This window comes from Alligator mississippiensis, chromosome 1, assembly GCF_030867095.1.
Source record: "Alligator mississippiensis isolate rAllMis1 chromosome 1, rAllMis1, whole genome shotgun sequence".
Lineage (NCBI taxonomy): Eukaryota > Metazoa > Chordata > Crocodylia > Alligatoridae > Alligator > Alligator mississippiensis.
The window spans coordinates 304,412,809-304,430,579 of NC_081824.1; the positions used below are offsets into that span (position 1 = coordinate 304,412,809).

A 17,771-nucleotide genomic window follows, 5' to 3' on the forward strand; every position below is an offset into this window, starting at 1 on the left:
AGCTATGTTTGGTTTCTTTTAGAGTACACATCCACATAGCATTATCACTGGCAAAAACATCTCCGGGAATGGCCAACACTACGTTAACCAGACAAGGATGATGAAATTCTCCCTGAGCAGAGGACTAATGCAAGGTTTATACATATCTTAAGAACACCAAACTGTTATCCTCAAGGCTTTGATTGGTCTGCAAATGTTTCTCTGGAATTAGATAAGCCTTGTCACAGTAGGACTATTTTCACCCAACAGGAAATCTGGGTAAAACAAGCGCAAAACACTTCCAGAAACAAAGTAAAGCAATAGATTAAAATTAACGTATACCAAAAATCTAGCACCAGGTCCTCTTTAGTTATTTCTAGGACTGCAGACACAGCTTTTAAACACATATTTACTTATTAACATTTTTGGTTTAACCTTCTTAGGCATACCATAGAAATAAATATTGTAAAGCTTGACATGGCCAGCACATAAGGAGGGAAAGGTAATCAGCGTTAAAACCGTGGTTACCACAAAAGCAAAGCAACATCTTGTTGTGCTGCCCCAGGAATTGCCTAGTCAGTTTCTTCCCAGGTCCTGTTATTCCCAGGAAATACATGTGCCAGGCCTACACTCCTAGACAGTACATTCATCCAGCAAACTGCTGCAGCCACACTGTCCTGGATGTTGGAGAAGGAGAGTGGAACACAGAGCCAAGGGTTCCTTTAGTCCCTTTTGCACTTACTTTCTACCCCCATCCATCTGAATGGTGGTAGGGGAGAGAACACAGCAACTCTTGAGGAGCCTGCTTCCTTTCCCTTACTACCATTCATGGTACAATTAGCAAATTTCAAGAAAACTGAAGATTATCCTTATTAGCAAAGAACTTATTACAGCAGAAAACTGAAAAGAGCATTTCAGACTATTAAAAATGCCAAAGTAGAACCTTTTCTTTTAAGAATCCAGCGATTTTCTCAACGTTGTCATTCCATGATACACTTGCATAGTCACAATAATATGGGTCAGTTATATTATAACATTTTATAAGCCACAGCTATTAAACTGTGAGTAACCGTTACAAGAAAAGTGGTCCAAAGGCTTGAGACAACATATTCCAAAATATCTTCAACTCCAAGAGATTGGTTTGAACCATGTCTCAGTCTGAACATTCAAAGATTTGACATTTTAAACTTCAAGGATGTGCATATAGACCTCAGGGAAAAAAAAATACCATACATAATTATAATTCAGTTTCACCAGTGATTTGATTTTGTCATTTCAAATCAAATTCCTTCCTAAAAGAGGCAAGCCATATGTCCAGATTTAGTTTTAGATAGAACCACAGTATTTTAATTAGAGTTACAAAAATACTACCTGAAAAATATAATGTGAAACAAACGCTTATTTTGTATTTGGGTATTAAAGTTGAAAAAAATGTTAGGTTATATTTCAAAAGATCTTTCTCGAGCTGAAGCCAAGTTTAAGAAATTTAAACCGTGCCCCCCCCCCCCCCAAATGGCGGCACTCCACTGCACTGCCCCCTGCTGTCCATCACACTTTATTCACACTCTGATTGGCTGCCAGACAACCAATTGGAGTGCGAATAAAGCATTATGGACAGATAGACTAAGGCTCATATATGCGTACACACACACACGAGACTTAGAGAGAGAGAGAGAGAGTGTGTGTGTGTGTGTGTGTGTGTGTAAGTAAATAAAATTTTGAAGACAGTTTGAGCCTACCTTGTCACTGTGGCCCCCTCTATATATGCAGGCAAAAGGTACAACTAAATTTAGTGCGAGACCCACACAATCATGCCACTTGCTATGCCACATAGGCATGGCAGGAAGCATGACTGGGATTCTGCCCGATCCTGGGCTTTGCCTGCACTCGCAAGAAGCAGGCTCGCACAGCTGGGAGCCCCCTTTGCTGAAGGGGTTCCCAGCTATATGGACCATGTGCAGCCAGAACCAGGAACCCCATCAGTTGCGGGACTCTTGGTCCTGGCTGTGCGTGCAGCACAGCTGGGTCTAAGAGCCCCATGTGGGCCAGGAGTTTCATGTACCCCTGGACCTTGGCTTCGGGTTTTCATGCTGAGCACAGTGCACCCCTGTGGCTGGGAGCCCCTGCTATACACGCAAATTAGAGCTCAATAGCAACCAACTATAAAGTTAGTAAACATTTTCGAGGTCTATCTTTATAACTCGTTGGAGTGCTTTTATCACGATAACTACTTTGTGCACATATAGCTGGTCTTAAGGTAATTATGCAACTAACCAGTTAACTGTGCAATACCTGTAAAGTGTAGAGGGGTCCTGTCCTTTTTATACACGGCCAAGCAGTTATGTAAAAAAACCCAAAAACCAAAGAAAACAAAAAAGTGATTGAGAATGCTTACCTTTTCATAAATTTTACTAATCTCCTCATTTGAACTGAACACCAGCTGTACTGATCCACACCCTGATGCCCATACAATTTTCTGCACTGCTCTAATAACACAGATATCAGGGATGTATTTTGAAGCCTGGAGACAAAGAAACAAACCGCAGCAATATTAAAATATAGCTGCTAACATTAAACAGATTCTAAACCACTACAGAAACTAGTTCTGTAATAATATAAATTTGTCAACACTAAGAAATTTCACACTAAAGCAACAACAAAAATTGTGAAATGTTTAGCTTTTAATAGATCACTTTTATCTTAGCAACATTCAGGCTAGTCAAATGTTTGGTGTCTTACATAGCGTCTCCCCACCCTGATTGATATTGCTGTAACTAGTGAGTTATACTACCATAAATTCAATTTCGTTTTGTTAAGCAATTAACAAATACTAGATCCTGGTAAGAATTGCCAGAAAAAGATGAATTTATGATTTTTTTAAATACAAAAAACAACCTACAGGCTATTTTTGTCAATGGAGGTAGAAATCAAACATGTTTACTGGACTCCTTTGCTTTTTAACGTTCAACTCCAAAATAACTTCAATTTAAAAACAAGTTTAAAAAGTAGATAGTTTAATAAAATGGCAAAACTAATTCTGGTATTAAAGAAAAAACAAGAGATTTTAGGCATGCTAGTAGTTACCACCAAGCACACTAACACTCATTCACCTCATTTCTTTAAAAGAAATTTGCTAGATATCAACAGTACAAAACCTACTGCAGATGAGACTACCTATTAAGGCGATGAGGTTTGTTAACGTAGGAGTAAATTTCAACAGGTTTGAGTATAGTTCCTAGTTTACCTCCTAAATCTTTGCAACAGCAGTAGCATGTGTCCAAGAGAGACCAAATTATGGCAAAAGAGCAATTTAGAAAACTAAATAGTGGTGCGAGATTCTTCTTAATTTAAAATAGTGCCGTACACATGAAATTCAACAATCTTCTTATGCCCCCACAGGCTCTTTAACAAAGAAGAATCAACAAAAGGTAAGAGGTAAAAACCACATTTTAATTTGGAAAACAGTCACATTACAATCTGCAACTGAGGCAGAGGAAAATTTAATTTTGTTTGCCCCAGTTATTTTAGAAGCTTCTATAATGTTTCAAACTGGGGGGGGAGGGTGTAAAATTTGAGATCATCCTACATTTCAAAATCCATGGCGCACACGTGTGCATACCCTCCTGCCTTTTAACTTAAGTTTATAGGGCTCAGCATGTATGTGGCCTGATTTTGCAAAGTGCTCAGCATAAAAGCTAACTGAAGACCCAAATATTAAAAAAAAATTTAATTTAATATTAACCATACCCACATTCACCACATGCATATACAGATGTATATACAGATGTGAAGGGCAGAATTCTTGCAATTTTATGTTCTACTTTAAATAACTGAAGAACATCAGCTCTAAAATTTACAATGTCAAGATTTGTTGGTCCAAAGTGATTTCCCCCTAGCTAATCTTTGATGATACGAAAAAATCTCTCTCTCTTTCCAACTACTGCAACAAATAAGTTTCAACTATAATGTATGAAGACAGCCATATTTTTTCCCTGCCAAAGAATGTGATGTAGTCATGAAATGTGACAAGTGATACTCAGAATTTATAGCACTTGAAACAAAAGAGCAGGTCACATATGACAGCTAATGTATGATAATTTGGTCATGCAAAACTTTTGGTGGCCCTAATATTGCATATTATGCTGATGGGAGCTATAAAAAGACACAATTCCAGCAAGACTGTTTAGAAAGTTTGAACTCAAAAGTTTAAGAAGGAAAAGAAAATGTTAATATATTAAAAGATAACCCTTTTGAGATTTTGTGAATTAACAGAATGAATATTTAAGGTTAACTACAAGTGCATATTCCTTAAATGGGAGCTGGAGGGTTTTACTAGCTTATAAAAATCATGTAAATAAAACAGAATATTGCTTCTTATGAACCAAAAATCTGGTTAGTTTGATACAATCATGTACTACATTACAAGAAAATTAAACATCACAAAAACCAACTTCCAGTGTATACCAAGGCTTACATAAAAAATTCAAAGCATTCATATTTCAAGGGTCACTTTGCTTAGGAAGCGTAAGGGAAAGAAATTTTGAAAATCTTTGATGAGGCAACCGTATAATCACTTTTTTTCCACTATAAACACAACAATTATTAACAACTGAGAATGCAAGAACCTTACTGGTTTCATCATACATTTTGAGTCCAACATGTTACAGATATAGAGATGGTTACAGGTAGAACAGGTAAAGCAGATGCAACAACTTTCCTTCAACAACAAATTAATCTTGTATTAAGAGCATCACACTGAACTTAAACAAAAACAGACATTTAATTAAATTTTAAAAAGAGTAGTTTTAAATACTCAGACTCACAGGAACACAGAAAAGTAGGGTTGGAAAGGACTCATGAGGTTATCTAGTTCAGCTCCCTGCTCAAAGCAGGATCGTTGCCGACTAAACCATACCAGTCAAGCATTCGTCCAACCTGCTGTTTGTAGCATTAGAGTGGTGCAATAGCCATGATGGTTCAGGAATTATGCAAGAGGCAAGGATTTCTAAAGGTGGCTCTCTTATTGGACCAACTACATAGTTGGGATAGAGTTAGACAAGCTTTTGAATGCAAGACGTTCTTCTTCAGTTCACAGTGAAAAACTTGTCTTGCTCTATCCCAACTATTCAGCTGGTCCAATAAAAGATAATCACCCTAAGAAAGACTTGCCCCTCACAACTTGCTTTTTAAAATTTCCAAGAATGGAGATTCCACAACTTCTTCACATAGTCTGCTGCAGTGCTTGATCACCCTCAGAGTCAGAAAAATCCCTCCTAATTTCCAATCTAAATTTCCCATGCTGCAGCTTTTAGCCTGCTCCTAGTCCCGTCCCCTACAGGAGTATTTCCCAACCTTTTCCAGCTCAAGGCACACTAATATTAATAAAAATTTTCTGCAATACTCCTGTTAAGGCATTCCCCATCCTCATACCTATTGTAGCTCACTGTCATGGCAAAATTCCACGGCACACCTGTTCATTTCTGATGGCACACTTTTGTGCCACAGCACTGCCGTATAGCCACAGAGAAAAGCCCATTCTCCATCCTTTCTGCAATCACCCTTCAGGTATTTGAAGACCCATCCAATTTCCCCTCAGGCTTCTCTTCTTTAAACTAAGTCACCCTAGATCTTTCAGTCTTTCCTCACAAGTCTTGCTTCCCAGGCCCCCAATCCTTTTTGTTGCTCTGTACTGGACCCTCTCCAATCTGTCCACATCCTTCTTGAAAGGTCCTCACAACAAGGAGTCTCTCTACTGCACAGCACATACAGGCAGGCCACCCTTCCACTGTTCCACCATAAGGAGACAGACCCCCAACCACTGCGTAGCAGATGGAAACAGTCCCCACGAACCCACCCTATGTGCACACAGGGTGTGACCCTGTTCCCAACTCCAGAGCCCCCACTACACTATGCATGGGTTCCCACGTGCTGCCGTGTCCCTTGGGGTGGGTGCAGGAAACCAAAGTCAGAGGGAAAGCCCAGAGATGGACTGTTCCTGCAGCCAGCATAGTGGGGGGAGCAGTGGCTGGGTGGGAGTTGCTGCCCCCTTCCACACAGATTAAACCTTTGTGGACTGCGCACATCCTGCAGGCTCAGTTGCAAAACCCAGATATAAAAGACAGACATGTATCAGTAGTCTGCATTTCTGACTGATCTGTTCAGAGAAGCTGCATCAGATTTCTTAACACTTTTTGAAAAATTGTGAGAGTAAACAAATCTCTATCAGATAGAAATCTTGTGGAATAAACCACTGCTTGATAGCACTGCTACTATGTAATCTGAATTCTATTCATTTTAATCCATCTTGCTAACATGCTGCCACTTCTAAATTCCCTTCACACAGGTCACAAAAATCACCCAGTCACTTTACATTTTTTTTTCCAAAGACCCATTTCTCTTTCAAAGACCCATTAAGCGAAACAAAGTAACACTGAAGTAGTGTCTACCTTAGCCAATTTTATGTACATAATATACCAGTGATGCAAAAGCCACTTATCTGTGCAAGACCCTGTACACTTTTGTACTCACATGTTCCCCAAATACCCATATGAAAAGTCTGTATGGAAAATACATTTAATGTTTTCAATGGGAAACAGTAAAAAGCACACAAAATAGATAAAATATCTGTTAAACATAAACAAAAATCAATTTCTTGTATGTAAGAACATCTAATAATTGCAAAGAAATAAACTTTATTACACAAAACGTGTGTTTTGCCAAAAATAGCATACTAACCTCATCAGATATTTGCTGTGCAAGACGTATTGCTACATTTCTTAGCATGCATTCTGAAGTTGGATTGGGAATGTTCTGTAGGGCATTTTGTAGCACCACTGCCTGGTCATGAGTAGCCTGATTTATCTACAAAAAAATATTATTATTTACAGGAAAGAAAACGATGAAAATCTTAAGGATGATTATCTGGAAAGGATGAGAAGAAATATTTCTCTTTTTAAAATCAAGGCATACAGAAAAAAAATATAGTCCTTTTAGAGTCCCAACAGTAAAAGTATAACAAAATTTAAAAAAAAAAAATCAGTATGCATATACATACAAAAAACAAACTGTATTTGCATTTCATTGTTGAAATCTATATATTCAATGCTACAGTTTTAGGAAAGATCTAAACACTATTTTCAGATATTTAAAGAAATGGGAAAGTGTGAATGAAAAGTTATAAAAATATTGGCAGGGGAATCGAAGCACAATGCCCATGGCACTATTTTTAATTAACTTTTTTCAAAATGAAGGTTTCCCTTACCCTTTCCCTTGCATATAACATTCCAAATTCATAAATGAACTGAACTGAGAAAAGAGGAGATTGGTAAGGAGGAACAGCTGCTACTTTCTCAGTAATATGGAGTTCCTGATGAATCATGCATTTGAAGCATACATCTCAGACAGGAAATCAAGTGAAGGTGGTGTTACTGAAGAAAAATAGTTTTTGTGGACCTTGAAGAAATTACTACAAATTACTTATTTGCATAGAAGATTAACTTTTATGGAGCATATTACCGGTGAGATTGGGCTTGTACCCTCTACAGCTGGTTGACAAGCTTCTGCCACGGCTCGAACGTGACCATAGCCAACTGCTGTTAGTAACAGTTTGGCTATTTTTAGAGCATTAAGATAGGCACCCCTGCGAGTTTCCATATCTGCATTTGGCAGGAAGTTATTTCTAGTCAGCATGCTCAACACAAGAGGCAAACCACCGCTTTTTAAGATGTTGTATTGGAAGTCACTGGCATCTTCTCCCAGAGGTGTATTGGCAGGCATTAACAAGGCATAGACCACCTGCAAGAAAAAAACCCCAACACATTAGCAAACACATCCCATATACCTCCCCTAAAGCATATTTTTCAAAAAAAAGAAGTCCGCTAGGGTACATTTTATATAGTGCTTTGATACTTCCCCCCCCACACATGCCTCCCATGTTTTATTGTTTCAAGAAGAATTCTGATGTTTTTTAAATGTACATCAGAATTTGGTCAATTTCTACTACACCATAAAAGTATAATCTGAAAAAAAAATAAAAATGCAGCTAAAAGCTGACTTCAAGAGAAAATAAACATAACAAACCTCTGTTAGATATAGCACTTGTGAGGCAGAAGGGCCAAAGAAAAGAGAATCAAGGGATGGACTAAGGCTGCTTTCACCAAGTTTTGCATGGTCCAAGCAAATTGCTCTTAGTTTCTCTACTGTAGTGTTATCTGGAATAAAAGCACAACCTATGAACATTGTGCCATATCATTACACAAAAACAAGCGACTGAAATGTACAATGAATTCATTCCTATCAACTTTAGAACTTTCAAAGCACATTAAATCAGTAGAAAATGCAACTAACAAAGGTTCAGATTCTGCAAAGTGTATTTGTAATAGGGCAGTACTCAGGAGCTCCTGTTACATGGCAATCAGCGTTGCAAAGCAATGTCACACACAGCACCACTCCTCATTTTCAAAAGAGTAAGTACTGACAAATCTTTTCCACTACACCACATAGGTGTGATTCCAAATGTGCTGGCCTGTACTCACCTGTAGCTCCCTGCACTGCCTCAACCCTGTGACATAGGCAGGAAATGGCAGCCAGAGGAGGGAGGGAGAATCCAGAGACTAATGGGGAATGGCAGCCAGGCAACAGCCAAGGAGCCTCAAAGTTATGCCATTACAGGCTACCAGTTGGACAGCTCCAATATTAATAGGGTAAAAAATACTAAACAAATCATTATTCATTACTATTGGGCACTAAATTAGATAAGTAGGATTTCAGTTCTTGGTAACAGGGGAGATATACCCTCAGGAAATTAAAATTAAATCCTTACCTGGGGGCATGAGTTTCATAAGGACACGTGCTCCATCTCTTAGAGGTGGCATACTTAGGCTACTGCCCAAGTCTGCAACTTGCCAAAGGAATGAGATATATCTAGGATGCAGTGACATGATCTTTAAAAAAAACAAAAAACATATATAAAAAATGAAAGTTTGTTGTTAAGTTTCAGGCGCTAAAACTTTGTTTTTAATTTGTTTTAGATCAATATATATGCTTACCACTCCAGGCAAACAGCTTTCAACTTCAGGGTTTGGACCATCACTGTAGTGATTGCCATGGTTGCCAGGTGAACCAGTTGAAGAGTCAGAAGAGCTATCTGGACTTGAAGGCATATTGGAACTTATCTGTGTAAGTTTAGCTGTAATTAGCTGAAAAACAAGTTTGCAACTGTATTTATTTACAGGCAGTCCTCGACCTACAACGTTTCGTGTTACACTTACAACGTTTATAATTTGATACCATTTCAAATTTCTGATGTCAGTTTCAACTTTATAACTCTGACACAATGCCACGCCAGCGAACAAGTTAGATGGGTCACCCATCTCCCTGGAGAACATCTGCTTAAACTTCCTTGGACACTAAGAAAGCAGACAAGATTCCAGAAAAACGTGGAGCCAAGACTCCTGAAAAGACTCCAGCCAAGAACCCTTCAAAAAACCCAGCAAAGTGGCTTCAAAGAAGTCCTTCCAAATCAATATGATTGCTATTTACAATATAAAAATGTTAATGTAGCTATATTACTCATCTATAATTGATTGAGTATAAAATTCTGGGTTATTTTTGGTCAAAATAGGGTACTGGGCCTTGGTTCAGGAACCAATCTCCCATTTATAACAGTCTCCTATGGGAAAATCAGTTCCGAGTTACAATGTTACGACTTAAGATGTGGTTTTCAGGAACCAATTGTGTCATGTCGCAAGTCTGAGGGGCTGCCTGTATTTTTAAATGGTAAAACCATAAACTTCAGAATTGCGTATACTAAATACATTACTGCACAAGATTACATGTCAAGCAATACAAAATGTGTTGTTAATTCCAACAACAGTTCTATTCTGCAAATATTAAGGAAAAGTAAGTGGAACACTATTTGAATTAATAAAATAAACTGACTTACAGCACTTACCGTTTTATCCTTGAGATTCAATTGCCCAATTAACTTCCTATCATCTGCAGGATCTACCAGCTCACCACCAATAAACAGTTCCACTTTTGTATGTGCACTGTTGGCTTTAATACGGTTGAGAATACAACGCCGCACTGAACCAATTGTGTCATTTGTATGAGACCAAATATCCAAGTCTTCAACCTGACGACCTTGGTTTGGAAAACGAACTACCAGTGTGATATGCTTACCACGAAAAGCTCTGCAAAAAGTATAGATGACAAACTAAAGGTGAGCATAAAACTAGTTAAATGAAACAAGTTATTTTCTTGCAGTTATCTATTGCAGCTATTTTAAAACCTGATTTTGTATTAGTTTATTAGAACATGCAACTATTTTCTGCATGTATTACCAGATGTGCAAAAGGAATAGAAGAGATGGGAGCCCAGGAAGGGTGGCTGTGCCTTAAGGAAACAATCCTTCGGGCACAGAGGGAGACGATCCCGATGCGAGGAAAGAGGGAAAGGGGCCAGGAGGCTTCCTTGGCTGACCAGAGAAATGCAGAGCAGCTTACGGGCCAAAAGGGGGACAAATAAAAAGTGGAAACACGGAGAGATTACCAAAGAGGAGTATACCTCCTCTGCTCGCAGCTGTAGGGAGGCAGTTAGACAGGCCAAAGCTACCATGGAGCTGAGGATGGCATCCCAAGTAAAGGATAACAAAAACTTGTTTTTTTTAGATACATAGGGAGTAAAAGGAAGGCCCAGGGAGGAATAGGACCCCTACTAAATGGGCAGATACAGTTGGTGACGGACAGAGGGGACAAGGCTGAACTGCTCAACGAGTTCTTTGCCTCAGTGTTCCTAAGTGAGGGGCCAGACAAGTCTCTCACTGGGACTGTAGAGAGGCAGCAGCAAGGCGCCAGACTGCCATGCGTAGACCCTGAGATGGTGCAGAGTCACTTGGAGGAACTGGATGCCTTTAAGTCGGCAGGCCTGGATGAGCTCCATCCGAGGACACTGAAGGCACTGGCTGACGTCATTGCACAGCCACTGGCAGGAATATTTGAACACTTGTGGTGCATAGGCCAAGTCCCGGAGGACTGGAAAAGAGCCAATGTGGTCCCCATTTTCAAGAAGGGGAGGAAGGAGGACCTGGGCAACTATAGGCCAGTCAGTCTCACCTCCATCCTTGGCAAAGCCTTTGAAAAAATTATCAAGGATCACACTGTGAGAGCCCAGCAGGACAAATTATGCTGAGGGGAAACCAGCACAGGTTCGTAGCAGGCAGATCGTGCCTGACCAATCTAGTCTCTTTTTATGACCAGGTTACAAAACGCCTGGACGCAGGAGTAGGGGTGGATGTTGTATACTTAGACTTCAGGAAGGCCTTCAATACGGTATCCCACCCCATACTGGTGAACAAGTTAAGAGGCTGTGACTTGGACGACTACACAGTCCGGCGGGTGGTGAACTGGTTAGAGGGTCGCACCCAGAGAGTTGTAGTGGAAGGGTCGGTTTCGACCTGGAAGGGTGTGGGCAGTGGGGTCCCGCAGGGCTCGGTCCTTGGACCGATACTCTTCAATGTCTTCATCAACGACTTGGACGAGGGAGTGAAGTGTACTCTGTCCAAGTTTGCGGATGACACGAAGCTATGGGGAGAAGTAGACACGCCGGAGGGCAGGGAACAGCTACAAGCAGACCTGGACAGGTTGGACAAGTGGGCAGAAAACAACAGAATGCAATTCAACAAGGAGAAATGCAAAGTGCTGCACCTAGGGAGGAAAAATGTCCAGCATACCTACTGCCTAGGAAATGACCTGCTTGGTGGCACGGAGCGGAAAGGGATCTTGGAGTCCTAGCGGACTCCAAGATGAACATGAGTCGGCAGTGTGACAAAAGCCATCAGAAAAGCTAATGGCACTTTATTGTGCATCAGCAGATGCATGACGAACAGATCCAAGGAGGTGATACTTCCCCTCTATCGGGCGCTGGTCAGACCGCAGTTGGAATACTGCATGCAATTTTGGGCGCCGAACTTCAGGAGGGGGGTGGATACCCTGGAGAGGGTGCAGAGAAGGGCCACACATATGGTTAAGGGCTTGCGGGCCAAACCCTACGAGGAGAGACTAGAGAACCTGGACCTTTTCAGCCTCTGCAAGAGAAGGTTGAGAGGCGACCTTGTGGCTGCCTATAAGTTCATCACAGGGGCACAGAAGGGAATTGGTGAGGTTTTATTCACCAAGGCGCCCCCGGGGGCTACAAGAAACAATGGCCACAAGCTAGCAGAGAACAGATTTAGACTGGACATTAGGAAGAACTTCTTCACAGTTCGAGTGGCCAAGGTCTGGAACAGGCTCCCAAGGGAGGTGGTGCTCTCCCCTACCCTGGGGGTATTCAAGAGGAGGCTGGACATGCATCTAGCTGGGGTCATCTAGACCCAGCACTCTTTCCTGCCTATGCAGAGGGTCGGACTCGATGATCTATTGAGTTCCCTTCCGACCCCAACGTCTATGAATCTATGAATATTTGTGCATTTAAGAGATGGAAATACAAAATGCACTTCCATAAAAGGTATAAAAACTGGTCATTCCCTATTTGGGTTATGAACACTCACAGGATTTAAAGCAACCCTGAATGAATTATGAATAGGAGCCTACCCAACTCAAGGAAGGAAGCAGGCTAATTTCACAGGAAGATTGCGGGGCCAGCTGCCATTTTCACAGGCTGATTGTGGCAGGGCCCCCCTCAACTCTGATTGGCCAAGGGGCCTTGGTGACCTTGCCCATCACCAATTCACTGCAAGAGCTATTTATCATGCAGCCCTGCTCCTCACTGCTGATTGGTTGTGAGGGCTGTCCATCATGCAGACCCCTGGAGAGCTGCGCATCTGGGCCATAGCATGGTGAGGACTGCTGGCTCCTTCTGGTGAGCCAGCATTTTATTTTCAGTATGTTTTCTTTTTGTTTCCCCTCAACAGATTTTACAGACATTGCCTGCTTTTGTAGGCAATGCCAGATTTTGCTATTTCTGCAAAATTGGATTGCGGCAGGTCCCTAATTACAAATGTTTTTTTAGACTTTATTGTATTAAAATTCTCATTCAACGTTTTTAAATAAAATGTCAGTCCTACCAAATTTAAAAAAAAAACAACTCGTTTTTATTCTTTTTTTTTGTACTTGTCTTTGATTTTAATGGACTCAGAATAGAAGGGACTATTAAATTAGCCATTGTAATCTCCTATTATATACATAAATATGCCACTAAATTTTGCCTCAAAATCCCATATGAACCCATAGGTTTTACTTATACAGAACAGGAGAACAGATTGACTTTTATTAGTAGATGTTTAGGATTGTGAATCTAAGAAAAGATGACAAAGCCGGTAGGGAAATACATAGTGCCCGAGCGAGGGACTAACAATAGAAGGATGGGGATGAGAAGGGGAATGCAACCAAGTTACAGGAGACTACACTTGATCTGAGCCTTCAAGAGGCTGAGAAGCAAACAGAGGAAGCCAACATGGGAATTCACTTCATGATTACAAGATCAGTAAAGACCACCCTTGCCATTCTAACCTTCTCCTCCTACACAAAGGTCAAATAATTTGCCTTTTATTCCTATTGTTAGTGTATCTGTTAACTTGTGCTATCACTGACATAGGCAGCAGGCACCTATACATGTATACTGAAGCTGCTCTGACGTGCTGCAATTACAACACATCAGGGCAGACACAATTAATTGAGTCTGCTAGAGTGCGGTAATTACCACATTCCAACAGACTCCAGTGTCGCATGCATCAGCATCCCTGTGCTGAAAAATGGTGGCGGGGGTGTGCTTTAACTAAATATGGTAGGCTATGATGTTTCCTGGCAATAGTAACTAAAACAATACTAGGAATATGAAGGTAGTGCATGAGTGATTTTGTAGCGGTGATGGTCCAGATATTATGCAAGAGGCAAAGATTTCTTAGGGTGATATCTTTTATGTAGTTGGGATAAAGTAAGACAAACTTTCCAGTGTAAGACACTCTTCCTCAAGTCTCCGATTATAGGAAGCTAGACACAGTAAGTTAAGCATAGCATAGGGGAGAGGCTGAGAGAAATTCTCAGGTGTACTATGCACACAATTAAGCAAAGGGAAAGAACATAAGTACTAGGAGATGAGAGCCTATGAAATGGGGGAATAGGATGGAAGGGGTCAGTCTCACTTTCCTCATGTGGAAAATATTCAGGAGTAGGATAAATTATAAACGGGTCATAAATCCAATATCAGCGTTTAGTCCTTGGCTGCCATCACTTAACTATGTGGATGAAACCAAACAGCAACTACACTAGATAATGAACTTTCACAGAAAAAAATATTCGGAGCACAGTTGTCACAGAACCACCACTGTCTCTCTGACTTCCCTATTCTTGTACTCAAAGGAAACCCACTGAACACAGGGGTAGGCAAAATAAGGCCTGTGGGCTAGATCTGACCCGCCAAGGAATTTTCTCTGGCCCGTGGGGGAACTGTCCCACCTGGCCCATGTGTAGGGGGCAGTCCACGCTGTGTCATATGCTGCCAGTCCAGTTGCCCCCAGGCATGCAACAAGTCTGAAGTGGTGCAACAGCCATGCTCCTAACTACTTTAGCCCATTATTAAGACCACATTATCATATAAATTCACATAGAATTACTAATTTATTTTAACATAAGAATCATGATACTTCTGGGATTTTCCACAAACCTTGACATAGGTAAAATTGTCCTCTCTTCATGGTAATCACTGTCGCATTCATTTATATATTCTCTTAAAACAGTCAGCACTCGCACCATTCGTATTGCTTCTTGCCTTGCACAGTTAATACTGTCTTTATCTCCATCCAAAACACACAATGTATCATAGGAGGCCTTTAAACGGTCGAAGCAGGACTGAATGAAGTCTTCATGGATCACCACCTAAAGTAACACATTAGAACAATTGGAACAACTATAAAATGCTACAGTCACCCTTCAGCTGCATAGTCGAGGAAGCTACATTAAGTTAAAACAAAAACATAACAGTTTATTCCAACTATTCACAACTTTGCTCTTCCCATAACTAAACCTTCAGTTGATAACTGGATCTTAAAAAGAAGTGTCTTTTTTTAGAACTTGTATAGATCAGTCCCAATTTTACAACTCGTATGTAAAACACAAATGTACCCTTCAAGTTCCGTGTCATTCTAACTTTAGCCAAACAGTTACATTATAAACAAAGGTAGAACAACTTTGTACACAGGACACTAATTCAGACTTCTCCCTCTCTCATTTGCTCACAACAGATTATATATTCAAGAATGATTATGTAACAGCTTAACAAGTGGAATCTGTGTCTCCAGACTACTTTGCAGAGTTCTGGCTCTGAAGACTGCAGAGAAGAGGCTAATGTGTTATTTAAGAAAAATGAAGTGTGGCAAAAGGTGAAAAGTTAAGTATAGATAACATGTGAATTCAGTTACAGTTTGGCCATCATTTGGAAAGTAAGTGTTATTTGAAAGTTTTTGTATTATAGCAATAATTTTAGATGGTTCATGCCCCAAACTTCTAGCTTTAAGAATCAAACAAAAGCAGTATGATTGCTACACTACTGTTCCTAGGTCCAGAGCTGTAATCCATAAAAACTAAGCCGATTACAACACTTATTACCAATAATATCCTGAAATGGACAAAATGAGATTCCAGAAGTCCCACTTGTTTACCTTTCTATGGGTTTTTCAGCAACTTATAAATCTCTTTCACTTTCCAAAGAAATGCATACACAAGTAAATAGGAATGTTAAAACATTTGATTTGACAAGGCTTAGTTTATACCAGGTACATCTGTACATGCAATTAATGCAACATGATGAACCCTGGCGCAGTTTGTGCTGGAGAAAACTGCTCCCCCAGGTGCAGCATCTAAACGTTTGCCCAGGGCTTCAGCACTTTGCACTGTGGCAGAGCAGTCCCGGGCTGGCAGGGGCCATGGGGTATCAGCCCCAAGCTCTAGGATGAGCTATTGCATTTCCATTACCAAAGCAGCAGATAATACTAAGTGAGTTTAATTTTGCCAATTTATTCCAAACCAGTAATATCAGTTTTTAAACGTCATAGTAAAGAGCCAAGACTAAATGAAGGTGGACTCACTAACATGTTGTACAAGTGAAAGATAGCATTCTCCTATGTAAAGAAACCATACCTTATTTTTAGAACTTTCAACTGCAAAGCATCATGAATGAATTCTGAAGAAGTGACTGTAAGAAGGGTGCCTTGTTTCCAAAAGCTTCTCCCTTCTCCCAACTATAGTTGGTCCAGCAAAAGATATTGCAAAACAAAAACAAAACCCCAAAAAACTTTGTTTCAAGAACAAATTCCATGTTCCACTGTAATTCATACTTTATTTGACATTCTTCACTTCTTTAATCAATACTGCAGTCCACTATTTTTTGTTTTACCTGATTAACTTGTAACCTTGGACCAAGATTAGTGTAGATCTCTTTAAGCAGATCTATTGCTCTGTTGGCAATGTCATCATTTCCCTGAATCACAACCTAGTGGAAAGAGAATAGTAACAATTAAAATTATATATATTCATGCATTTGAAATCTTCCTGGTATCAAGTTTAAAAACAACAAGCCTTCAGAAAACCATACCCTTAAAAAGTGGATATGACAGTTAACTTCATTCATCAGAAACAAAGAAAAATTGACTACGGTATTCAACTGCAATCAAATACAACCAGTTACCTGTTTAAAATGATGGAAAACAAGATTAAATATTAATTTAACTGTTGTGATGAAATTATTACTGTTTATAAAAATAGAAAAATACAAATATATTTGTAAAGATAAAGGAGACATTTATATTTCCTTTAAATACCTCAACACTGTTGCATCACTATCAACTGAGCATGAGGACCCCAAGTAGCACTAGTTTAGCTGCAACTGAAACTTAATCCTCCTTTGACCTACACGTGCTAATATTTATATGTTTGTGCTAATGGCCGTTGAGGATTTCTAGGTAATTAAATTTAATACTTTTAAAGATTTTTCTTTTTCATGATAAAATATATCGCCAAACTTGTACACTTAATGATCTTGAAAATTTACTTCAGAATCTCAGAAAAAGGAAAGCTGATTTTTGAATATCTGAAAATTCAGTTACTAATGACATGAAAGCAGGCTGAAATCACATTTTAGTGATCCCATTAAGACCCTTGACCTGTTACATATATTATACAATTAACTGGTTAATTGCACAATAAATTTAGAGCAACTAGACATACTAAGTGAGACTGGCCATATGTGTAAAATAAATAGCACACAATTAACTGGTTAATAAACTTAAGACAAGCTGCATGCTCAAAGTAATTGTCACACCATAAAAATGTCCATCCAGCTATAAAAGAGCCAACCAGCTACAAAGTTAGTGCTTGAAAATGTACAACCAATTTATAGCTGTTTTCTATTCAGCTTTAACTTCAATGTGTGGCAGGGCCCTTACATGCAGGAGAGAGGCTCAATGACTGCCTATAGTCTTAGGATCTGCATCTGCCTTCCTGGGCAAGGAAGTTACTGCTCATGAAAAGACATGCCTGGAGACTGGTCCTGTATTTTCTTGGCAAGGCATGTGCCAAATTTTTTGACTATGTGCAGTACTTCAAATGTTTTAGAAAATAAAACCTCAATGCCGATACCATAGTGCAGCCATTTTTGTTCAGTAGAAATTCTTAAACCTTAGAAGTGACTCAGTTAGACACCAAAGTTATTCATAGGCCTCTTGGCCACATACCCTGAGGCTGCAGGTAGGCCCCATGAGCCCTCTTTGCTCACTGCAGGCCCCCAATACACTGTGTGAG

The 17,771-nt window shown here is 39.9% G+C and overlaps 1 protein-coding gene across 1 annotated transcript in view; it reads right to left on the reverse strand.

The window, feature by feature from the left end:
* USP9X (ubiquitin specific peptidase 9 X-linked) overlaps window positions 1-17,771 on the reverse strand; it is a 189,490-nt gene that overhangs the window by 65,490 nt on the left and 106,229 nt on the right. Inside the window, exons 17-25 of the mRNA XM_006266676.3 lie at window positions 16,369-16,464; window positions 14,641-14,852; window positions 9,932-10,172; window positions 9,027-9,176; window positions 8,801-8,921; window positions 8,059-8,189; window positions 7,495-7,773; window positions 6,715-6,840; window positions 2,375-2,500 (exon numbers count right to left, since the gene is read on the reverse strand). Coding sequence (XP_006266738.1) covers window positions 2,375-2,500; window positions 6,715-6,840; window positions 7,495-7,773; window positions 8,059-8,189; window positions 8,801-8,921; window positions 9,027-9,176; window positions 9,932-10,172; window positions 14,641-14,852; window positions 16,369-16,464 — 1,482 coding nt within the window. The remainder of the gene's footprint in view (window positions 1-2,374; window positions 2,501-6,714; window positions 6,841-7,494; window positions 7,774-8,058; window positions 8,190-8,800; window positions 8,922-9,026; window positions 9,177-9,931; window positions 10,173-14,640; window positions 14,853-16,368; window positions 16,465-17,771) is intronic.